Source organism: Vanacampus margaritifer, chromosome 1 (genome assembly GCF_051991255.1).
Source record: "Vanacampus margaritifer isolate UIUO_Vmar chromosome 1, RoL_Vmar_1.0, whole genome shotgun sequence".
NCBI lineage: Eukaryota > Metazoa > Chordata > Actinopteri > Syngnathiformes > Syngnathidae > Vanacampus > Vanacampus margaritifer.
In genome coordinates this window covers 46,133,872-46,156,183 of record NC_135432.1, presented here as the reverse complement: position 1 = coordinate 46,156,183, position 22,312 = coordinate 46,133,872, and the positions used below count along the sequence as shown (strand labels likewise).

At 43.2% G+C, this 22,312-nt stretch overlaps 1 protein-coding gene across 15 annotated transcripts in view; it reads right to left on the bottom strand.

Moving 5' to 3' along the window:
* Nucleotides 1–22,312, bottom strand: part of ankrd6a (ankyrin repeat domain 6a) — a 77,299-nt gene that overhangs the window by 45,427 nt on the left and 9,560 nt on the right. For 9 of the 15 annotated variants that reach the window (XM_077581631.1, XM_077584133.1, XM_077582466.1 and 6 more), the window contains 3 exons: nucleotides 8,233–8,337; nucleotides 8,046–8,144; nucleotides 2,650–2,748 (listed from right to left, as the gene is read on the bottom strand). In XM_077581631.1, the coding sequence (XP_077437757.1) occupies nucleotides 2,650–2,748; nucleotides 8,046–8,144; nucleotides 8,233–8,337 (303 nt within the window). Of the gene's footprint in view, nucleotides 1–2,649; nucleotides 2,749–8,045; nucleotides 8,145–8,232; nucleotides 8,338–14,434; nucleotides 14,570–21,705; nucleotides 22,284–22,312 lie in introns of those variants that run through there. The other 6 variants (XM_077545504.1, XM_077544681.1, XM_077547176.1 and 3 more) reach the window with 3 other exon arrangements.

The window sequence follows — 22,312 nt, the reverse complement described above, 5'->3', positions numbered from 1 at the left end:
ATGTCGCAACTGCAGACGTCCATGTTTTAACAGTCCACAGCGCAGACTAAAATGAACATTTGACACGGCCTGTGTCGTTTGCTAGCATTGCACTACAGTACTTATTTTCTATACTGGGTGGCAAGGGAGGAGAGAAGCAGAAGTTTGTTCTCATCTCTTGCACCTACACTAATGGATTGGTCAAATTAAGTAGCCCTTGGAAGAAAAGGTTTGAACACCCGTGGACTAAATGAAGAAGCTAACCAGTTATTTTTGGATGAAATCAAACATGTAATTGTCAGGGTTTGCCATTTGTTAATGGTAGGAACAGGAATGCATGCACAGGAAGCAGGTGTTTTTTTGTTTTTGTTTGTTTTTTAACAGGGAAGCAGGTGTAGCCATAAAAGGATGCAAGAATAACGCAGGTCTCAACTTAAAAAACACTTTCATTTCAAAATAACAAAAAGGCAAATGAGGTACTGCAAATACAGATTTTTTTTTTAAAGATAGTTGTCTTAAAATTATTCACATAGATAAATTCATGTGTTCTTGAGATCCACAAATACATCCATGATTTTCACGTGTTTTTCAGATCCGCAAACATTTTCGCGATTCTCACAGAATAGTCATTTTTTTTATTTTGTGTGTGCATTTCCCATGACTTATGCGTGCAAGTTGTCGAATGTGCGTATGTAGATCGACGCGCACATGCATTTATTTTTGAGACAAACATCACACTGTTTCGAGATATTCACACACACACACAAGTCTTCAGATTTTCATATGTGTATAAGGCCCGTTCCTCCTCCATCCACGAGGAGGCAGTGTTGTTGTCTCTATTGGACGGGAATGAGTCGTTTCTCGTTTAAAATTGGAAATTGGAAAACAAGCCTTTATCTGATCCTCTATTATGTGTTTATTTTACGCAAGTCGGGGAAACAAAATGCAACCTTAATTAGTTTCCATCCGTTCTTCTTTTGCGAATAGTGAGAGGAGACTGCGCCACGAGATGATGCGTCTCTCTGCAACAAGACAGTTTACTGATTTAAAATTGCATTAATTTTTTTTTTAATTAATTCTAAAAATAATTGTGTTTCTTTGTCTCCCCAAACATATCTTACTTTATTATCCGCCATTATTTTGTGACTACAAACATACATGTAACGTAGTATCCACTCAAAACGTGCAATGTATATCCGGTCTTGTAGTCTTGTAGTGTAGCTGTTTCCATAGCCAAAATGCACATTTTCCTTTCTTCGATATGCTTCAAAATTCACCCCCTCCAAAGCGTTAAAAAACTTTTTGGTGGATTTTGGGCTTTTTTATTTGAATTTCTTGAAAATTCGAATAAAAATAGGTGGATGGAAACCCCACTATTCCTGCTGATATCGTACGGCGTAAGTGTGGGCCTCCCGCCCAGAGCTCGGTTGGACTTGCACCGAGGGCGACTCCCTGAGCTGGGTAACTGAAAAATAAGCCACGGCGGACCTCCCGCATGGAACTCTGTGCGACGTTGTCATTTGCCCATGTACCCCTCCATTTGCTCCTCCGGCCCACGGGTTACTCTCCAACGCCGCCCGCTTCCCCATTGTGAGCACCCGCTCAACAGCAAGGCCTATATGCCCAGCGATTCACCCAGCCGCCCTCCCATGGAGGCCACTGCGGGCATCCTCTCCTCACCCGCCCCTGGCGACCAACGGACCCCAGTGATTGTGTTAGAGCCCTTTGAATTTAATATTGATGTGTTTGGCTGGCAACCACTTCAGGATGTACCCCCTACTGTATCCCTATGCCTACTGCCTGAAGACAGCTGGGATAGGCTCAAGCACCCCCACGACCCTTGTAAGGAATAAGCGGTTCGAAAAATGGATGGATGGATAGATAAATTCATTACCAACAGGGGAAGCTAGTGTGGTGGCAAGGAATAAGAGTTGAAGACGCCAGCCACCCTTGCACTGTAAAACTGCCTATGACTATATGCAATATTTGTAAAAACACAATGTTAATGTATTTGCATTGTACGTCTACTAAATGTGAACATTTTTAATGCGCATATACACTACGCACCTGTTACAGGTAGCCTTCAATGTAACATTTTAATATAACTTTTAGGGATGTCAGTCAATTAAAATTTGTAATCTTACACATTTTATATCTGTTCTGAATGTTCCATACAATATTTTGTTTCCAAGTTTTTGATACTCTTGTTAAATAACATGAAAGTGGAAAAATATGTTGTAAAATGTATTGATGTGACCCTGAAGAACTTTGTAAACATGCCAAAATGACCAGATTTGTCAAGAGCACAGGGAAGGAAAAGGAGGGGGGAAAAGAAGGGGGGAAATGGAAGAAAGAGAGGTCAAGGTGTTGCTCATTTTGGTTTATCCAGTTAGCTGTTGCAACAGTAAATCAACCACATGATTTGTTTGTCAGTAACGATACGTCATGAAATTAACAAAATGTTCCATTTCATTTTTAAAATCACGTGACATTATTTTCTAAATTAAAATCACTGTTAAAAACTTGATTTAAGTTAAGTTCATGTAAATTGTTGATGATTGTTGATATAAAATCTCGCCTAGGGCGCCACATTGGCTATAGCCTACCCTGTTCATTTGCATATGAATCTTAAGTTGACAGAGACTGTGGGACAGAATAATAAAAACTCACGTTGTTCTTGGTGTGTGGTGTGGCTCCTCCAAGAAGAAGAAGGTGAGCAGTCTGAGAATGACCATTCTGGCTGGCCAGGTGAAGAGCTGTGTTTCCTGCCTGCATTAACACAACAAAAGAGTATGATCTAGTTTATTGCACCAAAACCACCAACCTCTTTGCTTACTTTGTCCTGTCTGAGAACTATAAAATTCCTTGGGCCAGTCAGTGTCTTATGGACACTAATGACACCACGAGAGTATCAAGGAATCGTTTCATTTTTGATCATACATTTTTAATAATAAATGTTTTCAATGCATGTGTAAAAGATCCACTATCCTAACCCAAAGAAAATAATCACACAAATATTTTTTTCCCCAGTGCAAAAGGCTCTGAATAAAGATTACTATTCAGGGATGGCACAAAACGAAACCCAACTTCAAGTGAGAAAAAAATTCACAAAAGACAACTCACTCTACATACAATTTTAATATTACCAAAGTGCTATGTTTGTCTTGCATATCATTAAAGATCTACAAAAAATATATAATAATAATAATGCATCGGATTTATATAGCGCTTTTCTAGACACTCAAAAATGCTTTACAATGTATTCAAGCACTCACACATTCACACTGTGGTGGCGGTAAACTACTTGAGTAGCCACAGCTACCCTGGAGCTGGGTTAGATTTTTTTTCATTTTTCTGGGATTTCCATCCCCATGCCGTGTCTTTTGTGGAAAATGTATATTGAATCTTTTCTTTTTGAAAATTTGTTTGTATAAGAAAAAAATGGGGTTAGGGGTATTCAAGGGCTCACTCATAGTGTGGTTGCGGCCCGCCATTTGCCGATCCCTGTCCTGTTTTACATTTAAACCAAACATATATCACATACTAATCTGGCAATAGCCAGCTTGATAATTGTGATTCACTCAAGGGAGTTCTTCACAATATCGATTTGGGACTGCTCCACAGTGATTTGCGCGGGAAAGGCGGGGCATTCTGCACAATACTTCGAGCTGATTGGATGAAGCGACACCTTGTGCACGTTTGTTTTGACCAATCACGGCAACAGATGAAAATGTAGTCTTCGGTCTCATCTTAGGGAAAAAAGAAAAAGCACGAACATCTTTACCAGATAAAAATTAACAATGCGCCTCTCGCTGTTCAACATTTAACAAGGAAACGGTAATTTTGCGAGAACAGAATTAATTCTGGCATCGATTCGTCCATGTTAGGTTTGTTTGCTTGCCCCAGGGTCACCGCTTCCTGGTTTCGTCACAGCTCCATGTCCCGCCCTAAACAACACCTGATTGGTCCTACCTAAAAAAGGTTGGTTGCGAACGGATCAGCGGGAGCAGTACAAGGTGGATTCTCGTAGTGTTTGGCAAGGTTAATCAGATACTATGATCCCCCAAAACATTTAAATTTAAAACCTATTACAACTCTGCTTTCACTTTTTTTAAATTTTTTTTTTAAGTTCTCCAGAAAAGCATCCTGTTTTAGAAACCCTGACATGTAAGAAAAATCCATAATTTCAACTTGCTCACAATAATAAAATCATCATGACCTGATTAAGAGCAGTTTGCAGTTATTACTAGTAAACACAAGTAGCGTGAATTAATGTATAATGTATTTATTGTGAGACAAACATACAGTATAAATAATATGTTGTGCTAAAATTGTGGGCCACCATTGCAGCTCAGGACAGGATTTGAAGGATTGTTTTTTATCAGCATGACCGACCTACAAATGGCTCCTCAGTCCTCATGCCAAAAGTCTAATCAGTGAAGGCAGGGGGTACCAGCGTATTAAAGGCAGAGGATAGTGGGAAATGGCTTCACCATCCTTGAGTAAAAAATGCCAATCTGGCTCACTGATATTACTGAACTGTGCATGTCAGGAGGAATTTAGAAGTGGGTATACGTAATGCTGATTGAAATAAAATTGCTATACAACAACTGGTTGTCCATGTTGCCTTGTGTGCGAATGTTTGTCTGCAAATCAAATTTTAAATATTTTCCCCTGGGTGATGTGATACCTATAAATAGCTTTAGGCTGGATTAACTAAATTTATTTTGTTTGTTTTAGAAAATATATTTTCATTGATTTGTATCCACATTTCAGCGTTACGGGGGAGAGTGAGGTCGTTTTCCCATTTGATTATTAGTGTTATGGCACTATATGTGCTGGAAATATTGTGTAACCAGAGTCATTTTTGTATATTAAAATTATGTATGATACTTTTTTGTGGTACTGTATTAGCCTGGCAAGCCACACCCCCTTTCTTCAAAAATAAAGTAGGTCTGGACAGGCATCCAAAGACAGCGATTTGGCAATCAAATTTGTTTATTTGCGTGACGTCGTCTTTGTGAGCAACATCACTCGTCACGCTTCAAGTTTTTTCCCGCAGCAATGACACAAGCCATTCACTAATGTCTCTCTTCGGCTGGTTGTTGGATTTTTACTCCGCCCCCCCCCCCCCCAAAAAAAAAAGACTTCAACAGTCGCTTTTCTGACCTCACTCCGCTCTTCGCTCATTGGTTCATTCCACTGTTAGCTCAGGTTTGTCCCGCATCAGAAATGCGACTGACCAGGCTCACACTGCAGCAAAGCCACGAGTGAGTTGGCAAGTACTGTATATGATTGATGCTTCATTACTTTATATCTTCCTGCCTTTTTATTGTTATGCAGACGATACTGTTGACATAATTTTAATTTAGTTACATACTAAGTTGCGTAACATCTGATGTAATTTCCTTTAAATCACGCCGTGAGCCACACACCGGTGAATGCTCGTGTGGTCAATGTCCCATTGAAAGGCTTGTTGCAGGTAGGCGATCTTTGAGCTGCTTTAAACGTGCCGTTTTTGCCCAATTTACGGGGTGACTTATATGCTTGTCAACTCATTGGCGCCTCTACCCAAGACGGGTGCTGCTTGTGTGTACGTTACTGAGAAGAGGGATTTGAAGAGTCCATTGAATTGCTTGTATAATATTGGTGCGCTAGCTGTTAGCGTGCTAACCGCTATTCTGTAGCATGCTAACCACATATATGGAGAATAGGACTCGGACAGTAATTGTTTCGTACTCGCGCTAACAATGGTTGTCGTGAGATGATTTTATTTATGTTTAATGTTCATGTTATTTTATTATTGATATCAATCTGCATGTCATTGCTTTATGTGCTGTTGCTGATTCGGTTGGTTGAATTTAACTACTAAGATTATCAGATGATATTTGCTAATTAGCATTGAACATTGTGCTGATAGTATTTTGCATTATGATTTAGATTACTTGTAGAATGAGTACACTTCAAATATGAAATGGAAGAGATTTAACTATACATATTTCAAAGTATTATTTATAAATTAGTCCTATTTCACACAGGCCATGTTCCTATGCCTTGAAGGCACTTGATGGTAAACTAGCCCAGAGAACCAGCCTACACCCTACAGTGCAGGAGGAGTTGATGTAGCCCGCTCTTCCTCACAGAGCCACTCCAAAAAACGTAGCCTGAAGAACTGTGAGCTGCTGCTACAACCTACAGTGCGGTAGGACGCACTGTACACACACTTAATTTTTTTTCGTTTGGACGCCCTTCACATTCAACATTGATTCACATGGACTGTTGTGCTACTGGACTTTTTCATTCCGTTGGATCCCAGGTTTGATTGTTTCTGTAAATATTGTAAATATCAATACACTTCACATTTTGCATCATAGAAGTCTCCGGTCTGTGTTTTAAACATTTTCTCTCTTCCTCCCTGAGTCGAACTTCAGTCTTCTGATCTTGGCCCATAAATATATACAGTATGTACCCAGTACATTGTATTTTCTTCCTTAATTATTATTGCACTTCTGTACTAAAACAATTGTAGCGACTCCAAGCTTCCTTGTCGCTTCCGAGAGAGACGATGGGTCCTGTACTTGCTAACGCAATGTCGGCTTGTCAAAAGAGGCACGAGTCTTGAATGCTCTTTGTTTAGTTTAATCAGCCTTTAACGATCACACACAACTTGAATGATGGAGCAATGCCATGCAAATCAACATTTCATGTGCCATGCGTTTGTGTCATCATGCGGTCAACAAAAAATACGGCTACCCAGCTCGACTCAATCACATGTACCAGGAAGCGTGTCTATTTGTTTTTTTCTCTTTTTCTTTTTTTTGTATGTGCGCGAGTATGTGCGTGAGTATGTGCATGTGCGTGTGTGTGTGCGTGCGTGTAAGTGTGTACACATTAATTCACCTAAAAACTATTAAAAATCCCATGCCGTTCACCTAAACCGAATACTTCAGAATCCAGCTAGAGTCGTGAGGTTGTCAGGAGACCCAAGGAAGGATCAAAGAAAAGAAAGGAAAGTGAAATCCAGCAATGACCAGACATCACCTACTACCCACCGGGTTACCAACCAGAATCTTTCACCAACCCCAGAAACATCTAAATTCCAACAAATTAGGGAGACCTCAAGAGACCAAAGGAAAGACTGAGGAAAGGAAGGAAGGATAGATGAAGCAGAGTGAGATCCACAGACATCCGCCTCCACCAATTCAACGACCAGAGGAAGAAGCAGACTGGTTTGAATTTCGTTAGATGCTGGTATGGTGGATCTGGCATGCATGAAAACCTCCACCAAAGAGAGGTGAGCCGTCGACCTCGGCCATGACAGAGCAAGCACAACCCCCCAGGGCCCCCCAGGCCACGGCAGCGCCAAGACACAACCCCCGGTGTGTCCACCGGCCGGAGAGCAAACCCAGGAGCCAGGAGCGCCCCTCACCCCAACACGGCCCGCGCCCCAAGCCCAACGCAGCAGAACAGGGTACGGCAGCCCCGCCAAGCACCCCACCGGCCCACAGCACCCCCCCGCCACCCACAACTACCCAGCCCCAGCCGCTCCCAGGCCCCCAAACCCCCAGACAGTGTTCACGAATAATGATAGTCTGTTGGATCAAATTTTCATTTTCCTTTTTTCAATCCGTCTTCTCCAGCAAACATTTCAATAAATTATTTTTGGGGGAACCTACCGCGAACACTCCAAATTGTCCATAGGTGTGATTGTGAATGGTTGTTCGTCTCTGTGTGCCCTGCGATTGGCTGGCAACCAGTTCAGGGTGTACTCCGCCTACTGCCCGAAGCCAGCTGGGATAGGCTCCAGCGACCCCCGCGACCCTTGTGATGACATGCGGTTAAGAGAATGGATGGATGGAACCTACCGTGTTGCACATTTGAGTCCAGTACTTCATGGCTTACCATATTAGGTTAATTGAAGTCATTGACTAATTGGTGTGAGAGTAAACTTTTGTTTGCCTAAATTACCTGTGACTAAACGGGGTAAATAGAATAAAATGAATGGATGGAATTATTTGCCACAGCAATTTAGAAGTATTGATATAACTATATGTCAGTAATCCTACCTTGTTCTTGATGTGTACATCAGCTCCAGCCTTGACCAGCATTTTCACAGACTGAAGGAAACCATGCCAGGACACCTCATGCAAAGCAGTGTTGCCATCCTCAAATGGATCCAGATAAAGATTTATTCAGACAAAGTATGCAGTCTTTTGAATGTAAGTGTTTTTTGTGTGAATGTCCCCAACTTACTCTATTCTGGATGTCCAATGCACAGCCACCTTGAATGAGAGCAGAGATGGCATCGCTATTTCCGAAGACAGCAGCTCGATGCAATGCTGTCTGGTGGCCTGGCAACTGTCAAAATACTGGAGTTAATATAACTTTTTCCTCAAAGTCATTACATGTACAAATTAATGAGCTCCATCAGGGGATATGTGTCATCTGTCAGTTTGCAAAGGGCCAAACCCTCGATCACAAAGCAAAGTTTAATTTTGCTATTATAGAAAATATTTTTTTTTCTAAAAAATTGGGGAACAAAGGGTTAGATTCCAGGAAAGAGTAAACACAGAAAACCATTCAGTACTGAAGTGTGTCTTCTGCCCAGATTTAGTCATGACTGTATAAGTTCCTCATTTCCTCAGTTGAGCTCTGTTCTGTGGCCGGATGTGTCCTTGAGTGTTATTGCGTATCTCTTTTGTGCCCGGATTATTCTGTAGAAATAAAAGCTTTGAAGGAACTGTTCATCGTCTCTAGCCTGTATTCAGATAACCAACATTCTCACTACCCGAAATTAAACAAACATACGGAGGAAAAAGCTTATCCTCCAACAATTGGTGACCCCCGACGTGATTTCGGACTGAGGTGTTGGTCGACAGACAGAACATCGGGCGCCCAACAAATTGACAAGGTAAGAGGACATTTAGCCTCCAGATTGATCTTCTGTCTGTTGGCTGAAATCGAGGTAAGAATTACGCCTTGAATGAGTATTCTAAAAATAAATTGTGAATTGGGAGTCGATTTACAACAAAATGGAGGGAGAGTTTGATAGGGAAAGTGAATGGTTCGATTTGCGGCAAATACCAAACCATTCTGAACAAGTGTTGCTGGGTGAGCAAGTGGCTAATGCATATGTTGTGTGCGTGGGATGTTTGTCTGAGGGGGAACGGGAGGGTGAGAGAGAGAACACTTAAAAACCTCTGGCATTGAGCAAGTGTTGCGAGAATGGATGGTTTCCTCCAATGTCTTCAACTGCGAGTTTGGTGACATTAATGAGAGGAACGGAAAAAGCTTGTGTTAAAAGAGCGGCGGCTCTAAAATTGGAAGTGAAAAAAAAAAAAAAACTAACAGGTTGTCTCCAAAAGGTAGAAAGGTGAGAGAGAATGCTAAGAAAGTTGTGGAAATGAAAGCAAGAGCAAGAATGATGGCGATGGGATGTGCGTTAAAGTTGTCCCGTTTGGCTGCCAAGGAAGAGAGTGTTGGTCTGGTACCGTCAACACCCGAAGTGTCCTCCGCGCCGCCTCCTTACTCGGAGGAGAAACGGCTTTCGGCGTTGTCTCCAACTAACCCGTGTGTACCGTCACCTTACTATGAAGTCAGGAAAGTTTTAAGTGAATTTCAGGCTCCAGTATTGAATGTAACTGCGGGCCGACTTGAAGTAGATGTAGACGATCGAATGTCTCTCACTCGCTTACAACTGACATCGAATATGAATACAGTTGTGGAAACTTTGGCTGCTGGAGTGACCGTCGCCATTAGAGAATTAGAAGGAAGATTGGAAAAAGTTGCAGACTTGAGAGCAGATCCATTCACATGTTTGACTCAGCTAGGACTGTGTACAAGACAGAATTAAACAGACACCAAGAGGTTCCACAAAATATCAGCGATCAGCTTAAGAGAATCACCACTGAACATGAAGACAGAGCAAACGCTGAAGCGGAAGAGCAGAACCGCGCCCTCTGCGCTGCAGAACACGCAGCTGGAGGCCCTTAGAATGGGGAAGTGGAAAACAGGTCGTACATTGCTCGGTTACAGAATCAAGTAGCAGAATTAAAGTGTCATGTCCAGAATCTTTCAGGTGCCCACCCTGACTCCGTTCTGGACTGAACCAGAGGTCCTGAAGACCCCAAAGAATCTTCCGAAGGTCCAGCTTTTCCTCCTCATCGGCCTGTGACTCGTTCCCAAATCTTGCAGGCACCCATGTTAGCCAAAGTTGACCCGTCCACTGGTAACTCTGCTATGTTTTACAAACCTTTCTCTCCCACTGATGTGAGTGTGTTGATGCAGAAACTTCCGCCTATGCAATCTGGTGGTGCCAATTGGCTTCAAGCAGTGCAGAGAGCGGTTACGGGACAAATGTTAACAGGAGGTGATATCCGTGTTCTTCTTATACAATCATGTCCGCTTTCACAGTTGAATACTCTAATGCAAAATTCAGGTTTCTCTTCTCTCCCCAATAATCAGGCTCTTACGCGAGAAAATTACTTAACCTTGTCTACAGCCTTAGACGCTTTGTTTCCCCTCCCTGAGTGTGTCATTTCAGATCTGGTGTTTGCTCCCAAAGCAGATGAGGAGGCCGCGGCTTTTGTTGATCGGGCCCTCACTGATTACACTCTGAAAACAGGACACGCCCCTACGGCTCCGCCTTGCATTCGCAAGTGTTCCGAGCAGCCATTTTGAAGGGCGTTCCCAAGTCTGTGGCGTAGGCCATGGAGGCCAATCCGGATCTTCCCGGTGCTGAGGTTGACCGGTGGTTGTCACATCTTAAACATCATTTGAGGAGATATGCTAAAGCAAAAGAGTCTAAGGTAGACAAAAACAAAAGTACAGAAACACAACTTGCTATGTTGCAGTTGCAAAATCTGAAAAGGCAGAAAGAAACCTCTCTTGCTGTATCTCATCTCCCTCTGTCGGTTCCGAGTGCATGATGTATCAAGCAGGTTCATTCATGGGTCAAAGTGCGCCCCCTGGTGGCCGTAACATGTGCTTCAATTGTGGACGGCCTGGTCATTGGCCCCGCGATTGCAGACAGCGACCTCAAGCGTCTAGGTGGAGAGGCAGAGGCCAACAACCTGCACGTGGCTACAATCGAGGAGGCTACAACCAACCCCGAGGGAGAGGATAGCCTGCACAGCACCAGCAGCAACCGCAGCAGCAACAAGGATATTCCCCGGTTCCAAACCAACAGTATCTGCCTCCCTCTGGTGGATAGTTTCCACAATGATGACATCTCCTCATCGCCACATGCCCTCTCATCAAATGCAGCCCTGATGGACTTATCCTGGAATTTTCGGATGGTAACACTTACGGCTGCGCTGCCTCCTCTGCCTCCAGTGCCACCTCCCAGTTCCCGCTTGTTGAACAACGCCCTGTGGCATGATCCACTGCCGACATCTACTGGGCAAGAGTGGATATTGACTCGACTTGACAGTGGTTGGCTCGAAGCTGAGCACTTTTGGACACTTTGGTCACCTTGGGTTTGTAACCTCAGATCTTATGATATGGTAACTGATTGTATGCATTGCACTCTGTACTATGACAGATCAGGGGATGAGATCTATAGCGAGGCATTTCAGGAAATTGAAAACAACATATAGGAATTGAACATGGTTGATTTGTTTGCAAGCAAACCAGGTGTCGCCTTTTTGGTGTCCCTGACTCCTGAACAACTCAAATGGTACATGATGGCGGATCCTCCGGATCCTTCTATGCCTCCTTGCCACCCACATGTCTCCTTGATGGTCTCGCCTCAGTACACAGCGAAGGATCTCAGTCCGTTTGTCCTGGCATGAACACAGGCTCCTGATTGGCAAAATTAATTTCACTCTCAATTGCTCTATTCCCCGTCACTTGATGCTTATTGGATTCAGTCTAACACATTTGTACCCACTTTCATTTTGGAGCACCAGCTTTTGGATAGGCACCATGGACGTGAAACAACTGACAGCGATTTTGCTGGTCACCTTCTTGATTCCCTTCCCACATCGCTGTGGTCTATGGATCCCACTGATGTTGGTTTCTCCAACGTCTCAGCTGTTGTGTTTCAGATGAAACCAGGACAAATATATGTTCCCCAATACTCTGTAAAAGAGGCTGGGATGATTGGCATTTCAGAAACAATTGACGGCTTGCTCAAGGCAGGAGTGTTGTGTGAAATTCCCGGCTCTGATTATAACACGCCTATTTTACCCCTTGAGAAGAAAGACACTGGAAAGTTTCGCATGGTCCATGACCTGCAAGCGATTAATGCAGCCGTCTTAACTCCCATTTTGCCCGTCCCGAACCCTCACTCGGCATTGTCCCCAATTGCATCAACCCACACTCATTTCACTTGCATTGACCTGGCTTCTTTTGTATTCCTGGTGTTCTCCTGGTGCAGTATGTGGATGACCTCTTGCTGGCAGCTCCATCTGAAACTTCTTGTCTTGAAGCCACCAGGTTTCCTTTCTCGGACGTCTGATCTCAAGCCACGGAACAGGAATGTCGCCCTCTCACAAAGACAATATCCTCCATCACCCAAAACCAACAAATGTCAAAACCATGCTGGCTTTTCTTGGTCTTTGCAACTACTCCAGACATCATGTTCCAAACTTTGTTGAACTCACTCACCCTCTCCGACAGATGGTCAATGAACAGGGTATGCAAAACCTTTCTAACACTCTTTGTTGGACCACGGAAGCAGACACTTCCTTCATCTCCTTGAAATAGCACTGCTGCAGCTCTTGCGATTCCTGATTACAGTTGCATGTTCTATCTTGACGTGTCTGAAAAGGTCAGCAGTGTTTCTGCTGCCCTTTATCAGAAGGGGGAAGGAGGAAGTTGACAAGTTTGTCTGTATGCATCAACTGCCATTGGAAAAATACGAGCAAAGACACCCAATGTGCGCTTCTTTGGCATCTGCTCTAGCCAGAGTGATTCAAAAAACATCTCACATCTCAATCACCCGCTGACTGGGCCAACATCACACAGCACAGTCCAGTATGTCACAAGTCAAGCTTTCACCATGACCGGAGGAAGAAAGAGAAAAATTGAAGCAATTTTAACACAACCACATATTCTCTTTACTCATGAAGGAGTAAACAGGGCTGAAGGTCTGCTCGAAGGAGAACCGCATTGTTGCATACAAAGAACTACGGAAGAAAACTCACTCCGCACTGAACTCTATGAGACACCTATTGACAACCCGGACTTGATCCTTTTCACAGATGGATGTTGCTTCAAAGGCAACGATGGCCTACAATCTGGATTTGCAATAACCCAACCCACAGAAACAGGTTTTGAATAAGTCCAAGCAGAAAGAATTTCAGGCTCTCAGTCAGCACAAATAACTGAAATTTTGGCATTGACAGCAGCTCTCAGATTGGCAGAAAACCAGTCAGTAAACATTTACACAGATTCGGCGTATGCACACATGACAGTTCATGTTGCATTAAAAGAATGGCAGCGAAACGATTTCCAAACTGCAACTGGTACACCCATTAAACATCGGGATGACATTCTCAAATTGCGAGATGCTTTAATGCTCCCAACAGCGGTGGCAGTAATAAAATGTACAGGTCACTCTCGAACTAATGATTTTGTATCGGCAGGAAACGAATCAGCAGATCGAGCAGCAAAAAAGGTTGCGGGGTACCGACCAACACTCCAACTAACTGTAAGTGAGTCTGAATGTGACAATCCACAGGAGGTGACAGTAGAAACAGTTAAATTGTGGCAGGAAAAAGCAAGTCCAGAAGAAAAGAGTGTGTGGAAGTCGAAAGGGGGTGTCAAAGATGAGAACGGTATATGGCGAAAAGAGGGTAAATGCATTACATCTCAGAAACAATTGAACAATGTAATTTCTGAAGCCCATGGAACATGCCATGTAGGTGTGGAAGAAACACTGAGCCGACTCCACTCCTGGTGGCATCCTTTCATGAGACAAATTGTTAAAGGTTAACTGCAGCGTTTGCAGTAGGTATAACAGTATGCCTACAACAAAACCACCGCAGGGGGTACACGATCCGGACGTGGACGCCGCTGGACAGGTGATTTCAATGGATTTCACTGACATGATTAAAACAGTGTCAGGTTACCGGTATTTGCTAGTCATAGTAGATTCCTTTTCAGGATGGCCAGAGGCATATCCCTGCAAATCTGAAACAGCAAGCATAGTGATAAAACATTTGGTTAATCACTATATTCCAACGCATGGGTTTCCTAGAAAAATTAGATCAGACAATGGAACTCATTTCAAAAACAAATATCTCCAGGCTGTAGAAAAAATGTTAGGTTTGAAACATCATTTTGGGTCTGTGTATCATCCACAATCGCAAGGACAGGTTGAACCCACCTATGCTCAAACAACTAACCATCAATTTCTCTCATTTGACAGAAAGACAACCAGACGCTCCCCTCAAAATGAATATTTGTGAATCTGTGTGGTTAAAAGTAATTAAACGAAAATGGTCTGAACCTAGGTGGACAGGTCCTTTCCAGGTCACTGAGCGGACAGCCACAGCAGTCCTTCTTGAAGGAAAGGGGGACACGTGGTTCCACATCTCGTCTACACGACCCGCCAGATCCGCCTCAGGCTCAGCGATCCCACCACCTGACGACGACCGGAAAAACACGTTTACTGGTCAGCCGCCACCTCTTGATGATGACATTCAACAAAGGTTGATTTCACGGTATACGGGCAGAATAACCCCGGTGAATCAGCCTGGGACCAGGTAGTCTAACCCTAAGGTCCTGAAAAAGCCGACTGCGTCTTACTTCAACTCATCACTGTAGAACGGGCGCAAGACCCTCCTCCCGTCTCACCATTGCATTCCCGCTCAGACTTGCAACAGCCTCTCTCCTGGTTTTGGTGTGTCTCTCCTGGTCGTCCAGCTCACCAAAACGACGCTTTCGTCGATTCCTTCATGATCCTGCCCCGGCGGACATCTGGCACCCCATGGACAGGGGACATCCCTTAACTATCAACATGTGGTACACATATGCTTACTCCACTGAAAAATCTTTTAATGAATCAAATTGTTATGTATGCTCTTTAATGCCACATACTGCCAAACAACCTTCTCTCACTGCTAAAGGGATGTCTATAGAGGAAGCGAAATGTTTTGCATCCATTTCCCACTTAGGCTTCCAACACCATGGGATAGTTCTTAATGGAACTGTTGCAACATGCTGGTTGAAATTTTTGATCCTTGTTGTATGGTGTTACTTTTTATCTTGTGTTGCCTCGGATGCGTTATTCCTCTTTTGTGAGCTTCATTGTTGCGTGCTTTTGCTTCTTGTTCTACTAATAAGATGATGATGTCCAATCTTTCCACACAACCCTTGCTTAATGTTGTGTCAGCCGTCTGCGACGATGACGCCGCTGGTACCTTTCTTTAATTTTGTTCATTTCATGTATCGGACTCGAAAGAGTCCGAAAGGGGGATTGAAGTGTGTCTAATGCCCAGATTTAGTCATGACTGTATAACTTCCTCATTTCCCCAGTTGAGCTCTGTTCTGTCACCGGATGTGTCCTTGAGTGTTATCGTGTATCTCTGCACCTCCGGTTAACTTTGTTGAACTGTTTACTGGAAACTTTGTGGTACCGCCCTTCAAGATTGTATAAGGATGTTGTAAGTCCTCTGTAACTTCGCACTTGTGAGATGCTACAGCCATTGTCTGTAACTCATTTGTGCCCGGAATATTCTGTAGAAATAAAAGCTTTGAAGGAACTGTTCATCGTCTCCATCCTGTATTCAGATAACCAACATTCTCACTACTAAATTAAACGAACACGCGGAAAAAAAAGCTTATCCTCCAACAGTACTGACTGGTTTAAAAAGCGTTGGACTTTGGATCGTTGTAATTTGATTTCAAAATGTGATAAAATGTCATTTGACTACTATAACAATCTGCCTGGTTTGTATGCCAGTCACAGGCAAAGGTAATAAAATATGCCGTTTGCTTTCACCATAAAGGAAGGGTTTGCAATTGCGTTGCATTGTGGAAATATCAGACATGCCCAGATATTCAAAATTGGCAATAGAAATGTTGATAGATGTTTGTAATGACAGTAATCTGTGATCATAATTAGAGATACATTTATAATTCAAACTATTATGTGTCATTCTACAAGTACAAAGGCGACAAGAGAAACCCTGCCAACTACCGCCCCATCACTCTTCTGTCTGTACCATCCAGTCGTAACTTCCATAATCTTGCAGCATCTTCAGCCCTACCTTGTCTGTAAGCGCCGCCCACAACAAGCAGTCCTCACCCCAAACGGCTCGAAAGCTGACTGCATCCTCACCCTCTGGATTCTAGCTGAGCAGTGGAGGGAATACCAACAGCCCCTCCTCACCGCATACATCGATCTCAAGGCGGCGTTCGACTCGTTCGATCGAGGTGTCCTCTGGCTTCTGCATCAGGGTATTAGCATCCCTTGCAAGTACATCAACATCCTGCAGGATCTGTACATGGATACAACATGCACAGTCCGTGCAGATGGGATGGTCTCGCAGCCGTTCCACACCAGCTCAGGCGTGCGGCAGGGCTGCGTGGCCACCCCCAACTTGTTCAACGTTGCCGTTTGACTACTGGGTCACCTCGTCCCTCGCCTGCTGCCAGAGGTGAGTGCTAGTCTCCACTCAACGCAGACCGACCTTGATTACGCCGACGACGTCGTCCTGCTCGCCACCTTCCTGGACGCCCTCTCGGATGCTCTGCTTATTTACTCCCACTCGGACTGGAAATCAACTGGGTCAAGACCAAGTTACAGTCGCTGATGGATCCACTGATGGTCCCACCTCTGGTACCACTTAGTCGTGGTCGAGAGATGGAGGTCATTAAGAAGTTCATCTACATTGGGTCAAAGTTCGCCACGAATGGTACCTGCGATCCCGAGATCCTGCGCCGACTCCAGCTGGCTCGCAGCACTTTCGGCAGACTCTCCAGGATTTGGTCGAGCCCCTCTATCCGCTTGGCCACCAAACTCCGCCTCTTTGACTCCTTCATCATCCCAGTTCTACTCCACGCCAGCGAAACATGGATGCTCTCAGCAGTTATGCAATGCCACCTGGACGCATTCCACAAGTACTGCTTGAGGAGCATTCTTCGTGTCCCCTGGTATGACTTTGTCGGCAACGAGGCTATCTATGCCAGGGCAGGAAATCCATCATTGGTCTCCACTCTCATCAAGAGGCGGCTACTTAATCTGCTCAGTCATCTGGCTCATCTGGATGACTCAGTAACGGCAAAACAACTCCTCACCAATGCATCTCATTCTCAAGACTCACCTGGGTAGCGCAGGTGGCTGGCACTAGCCCCCTTTCCGACTTTCTGCTTCAAGCCCAGGACCGAGATGACTTCAGAGGACTGGTCGCAACAGCCACCTAATTGGCCATGCGACTACTACTACTACTAAACTATTATGTATTAAATACGCAATTACTCTTTTTTTTCGCTATTCAAGGTAGGAATTGGTCACCCGCTAGGGATTATTGTACATAACAGTCAACAGGCTTACTCAGAGGTACGGTAATGGAAGAGAATATTTGTGTTCATTTGCAGAAACTAAATGCCCTTTTTTTTATCAAGGTAACTAGTAATTACACTTAATCTAATTAAAAGTAAATTTCATCAGTTAAGGCATGGGATAATGTAGGCTATGTAGAAATAAATAAATAATAATAATAATAATATATATATTTTTTTAATCTCTGCTGCATCTCAACCCCAAAATTTGGACCTCCCACCACCCCCCGCGCCCCCAAAAACTTTTTTTCCTTTTTTTTTTTTACATGACTTTCATTTATCCAATCAAAGTTGCCATTACTTGGAGCCTCCAGCGGCAACCAATGGTCGCAAGGCACATATGTCATCAAAATGTGAAGCATGCAAGAAGAAAAACACACATTGTATATTTACAGTCCTGCTCACCATTATTGGCAGCCATGAAGATAAAGTACATAATGCGGAATATCTTCTGAAAAAATGAATCAAGTAAATCCTTTGAATTTTTTTTACAGCGAACTTGTGTTTTATCCTAAAGACCAAATGATTAAAAAACAATTTATAACAATAAACAATGGGCGTAAAATATATAAATCTTAAAATGTGCTGTGTCACCCTTTCCTGTAAATAAGTATGAAAACACATTGTGACTCACCTTTGGTAAATCACAAATGAGAATTCCCTGTTCTAAATTGTCTGTGCCCAATTGACATGAATTAACCAATGAATGATGACTTGGATGTTTTTTAAAAGCCAACTCTTATCCCTTTTTCTTTTGTTAAAATCGTGAAAACAAAGGAGCTGTCTGAGGACATCAGAAGTGCAATTTTTCACAAACACAAGACCTTCAAAGGGTATAGAGTCATCTCCAAAGATTTTGGTAGCCCTGTTTCAGCAGTGTGTAATGTAATTAAGAAGTTCGACGAGCATGGAACTGTCAAGAACCTCCATGGACGTGTGGGGAAGAGAGAAATTGATGACAAAAGTCTTCGATGGTTGGTGTGAATGGTGGAAAAAACACCACGTTAAACATCCAAAGACCTGAAAGCCAACCTGGAACAGTTTGGGACCATGGTTTCAAGAAGCACTGTACGCCGCACACTGAACCCAAAACAGGGCTTCATGGGAAAAGACCATTCCTGAGACAGACATAAAAAAAGAATGGCTAACCTTTGCCAAGGAGTACCTGGACAAACCACAATTCTTTTGGGAAACTGTTCTGTGGACAGATTAAACAAAAATAGAGCTTTTCCGCAATGCACTCCAACAGTTTGTTTACAGACTACGCAATGAAGCTTCCAAGGAAAAGAACACCCTCCCTACTGTTAAGCATGATGGAGGATCCATAATTCTGTGGGGCTGCTTTACTGCATCTCGTACTGGACGCATTGATCCTATCACAGAAATCATGTAACCATAGAATTATCAAGACATTCTTGGGGGACATGTCCTACCAAGTGTTAGACAACTTGGTTTGAGTTGAAGGTCATGGGTCTTCCAGCAAGACAAAGACCCAAAGCATACATCCAAAAGCACACAGGAATGACTAAAAAGCAAAAAATACGGTTTTTAAATGGCCAGCAATGACCCCTGATCTCAATCCGACTGAAAATCTTTGATGTGAGCTAAAATATGCCATTGGGAAAAGAAACCTACAAACATTCAAGAGCTTGAACAATTTGCAAAGGAAGAGTTGGGGGCAAATACCAGAAGTCCAAGAAGCTTAGAGATGGCTACAAGACTTGTTTGGAAGCAGTCATCACTGCCAAAGAGTGTGCAACCAGAGCTGGGTAGAGAAGCCAATACAATATCAATATTGGAAAACATTTGAGACAATAGAAACAGCATTATTTATGATGTTTTAAACACTTTACAACTTGCATGTAAAAGTACATGTACATGTAAAAAAATTATATGCTTAACTCTTTGACTGCCATGGACGTTAAAAGACGTCAAGTAAAAACCTACGGAGGGCCGCCAATGACGTTAAAAGACGTCATCCAATTTATTTTTACGGGGAAAGCCTTGGCCAGCTGTGGTGAAAGTTTCAAGCAGATCTAGTTAGCCTAATGACTATTTTTGGCCCCTAGATGGCAGCAATGACTCTCTTTTGACAAGATTGGGTAGGCGTCAGTAGAAGACGTGAGGCGGAGCTAGAGGGGACAATGGCTGGGGAAGGGAAGAGAACATGGCGACCGGTTGCAAGCAGCACACGCTCGAGCAGTTTTTTTCAAAGACGAAAAGCATCGACCAACGCTAAAGAGCACATTGATGACGACGATGATCATCATCGATGATGATGATGGTGACTCCGAGGTTGGAAGCATTGACGCGGCAGTAGAAGACGTGAGGCGGAGCTAGATGGCTGAAGAAGCGAACAATGGCGACCGGTTGCAAGCAGCTCACACTTGGGAATTTTTTTCAAAGACGAAAGGCATCGACCAACGCTAAAGATGATGACGACGATGATCATCATCGATGATGATGATGGTGACTCCGAGGTTGACGCTGAAGTTGCAAGCGTTGACGCGGCGGCTATGACAACGTCATAAAGGTTCACCGGCTAGCGATGCTAACACCGGAAAACGCGGAGCACAACCGAGCACGCTCAGGCGGACGTTCAATCAGACGACTAAGAGTGCCCCGAGTCCAATGCATATTCGTCGGAGGAGTGGGTACAGTCTGCTACTTGCTATTCCCCGGGAAAAAAGGCCGTCAAGAAAGTTTAACGTCTGCACGCGAAAGGAGCCATCGTAAGTGAAACTAATCTGTTGTGCAAATCCTGCTGCGTCTCCTTGCACGCATGGGAGCGTTACAAAAAGAAAAACTGTATTTGAAACATCCACATAATTGTAAATAGTACCACAGTTGCACACATTTGTAAATAGTTTGCGAAATTGTTTTGTCAAATTGTTATACACTGTTGAATGGAAATAAACGTATTTTGCAACCAAAAAACACATTGTTGGTGATAGCGTTTTACAGAAGTAAAGCACTATTTAGGTGTTTGTGACATCATTCATGGACAAAAAGAAGTGTACAATTCACTAGAGTGCATGAAATAACATCGTTTCACAAAAAGCTCTTTTTCTCCGCTTTTTGTTTCAAAACAGAGCATTTCGGTGAAACTAACCATTTTCTATTGTTGATTACTGAAGAACGGAATAAGGTAGAAACAAACTTTTATTTCTGATGAAAGATGAGAGTTCAATCTTTCATTTGGTAGTATGTGTGTTTCCATAGTCCAAACACAACATTTTCTGTGGACCTTGAAAGATCAGTCAAAATGCTTAAATCGGCTGGCACTGGCGACATCCCGTTTCTGAACACGTCTGGCAGTCAAAGAGTTAACGATGTTTACAGGAGGAAACTTGTACATATTTTTTTTTTAATTAAAGAATTATAACTGTAATTCAGCAAAAGATGCCTCCGCCAAATCTAATATTGGGGTCTAAAGAACTGTGCGATAAAATAAAAAGGGGGGCAGCACATACCGTCCACTTATTATTATTTTTTTTACTTTTTTTTTTTTACACCCCGCCGCAACCCCTGACCCTATACTAAGAGCCTATGAGCTGTATATGTTCAATCTGTACGTCAGTGACGTGCAGTGAGCTCTAGGTTTGGGTAGGCAGGCAGTCGCAAATTGAGACGCACACACCAATTACAAATGTGTTTGTCGGCAGGCGAGTGTACAACCATATTTTCATTTCCAAAAAAAGAGGACACTCAGCCTGACCTCGAGATACTTGATACTCAGATATAAGATGCCATACATTCAAACTATTTTAACATATTCCTCTTCTGTATGGGTAGAAAATAAAACAAAATAAGATTACTCTTTGTACAAGTCTTACTTTTTTGCTCCGCAATCTTTTTTTTAATTTTTTTTATTTTACTTTGAGCGGGGTTCATACCTATCCCCTCTGGGGGAACAGCTCAACATTTGCCACTCAGCTAAAGTTCTAGGCCACCGTCAGCCAGTGTGCAGTCTGCCAGACACAGTAAGAGTTGCACTGCACGAAAAATTGACAATTTCAAACACGCCGGGTTGCCCGGAAACAATGTAATAAAGTGAACATATCCCTGTAAAATAGCCTAATTCCTCACAAAATCAAGCTAGCAATAGCAATGCCAAACACCAAGTGAAACCGCCAGTTCATCAAAGCACATCCACAAAGCCAAGCTTTCCTTTTGCACCATTCTTTGTGAAAATAATAGTTCTTTGTCCCTTACTTTGCTGAAGATCCGGTAGCTAAGGCGTTGGTCTCCCATCCTTCAAAAGATGACGTTTTTCCCTCAAAGAAAGGCGTGAAAATAGTTTTATATTCTCCAGAGTGGCATCATTTACCGCTTTGCTGTGCACTGTGTTTTGAATTCACGAATGCACTGTGTGAACGTACGTTCGCATAGGAATAATACAGCGACGTAAAACGGCAGCATAGCGTTCTGCCTGTTTGCGTAAAGGACTTTTTTACTGAAAACATGAGCGAACACACATCGCTACGCAAACAGGGCTGGGAAAAGCACAGTAGTGGTGTGCCTTCAGAGGATAATTTTTTCTAAATTTTTGCCTGCAGGCCAGAGAAAGTAATGAGTCATTTTTAATTGAGGTATGAAAATCACCAAATGTAGTCACCTTTAAACCTATAGGTAGTGTAGGCTTTCTGAAATGAAAGAAATAATTACAATAAATAGAAAAAGGCAAACGGTTTCAACTTTCATTTCAGCCTGGGATAGGCAGTGCCTACCTTGCCTATCCTGACCGCACATCACTGCTGTACATATAGTTTATATAGTAGTCACTGCTGCCGACAGACAGCTGATGTTTTGTTGTAATATT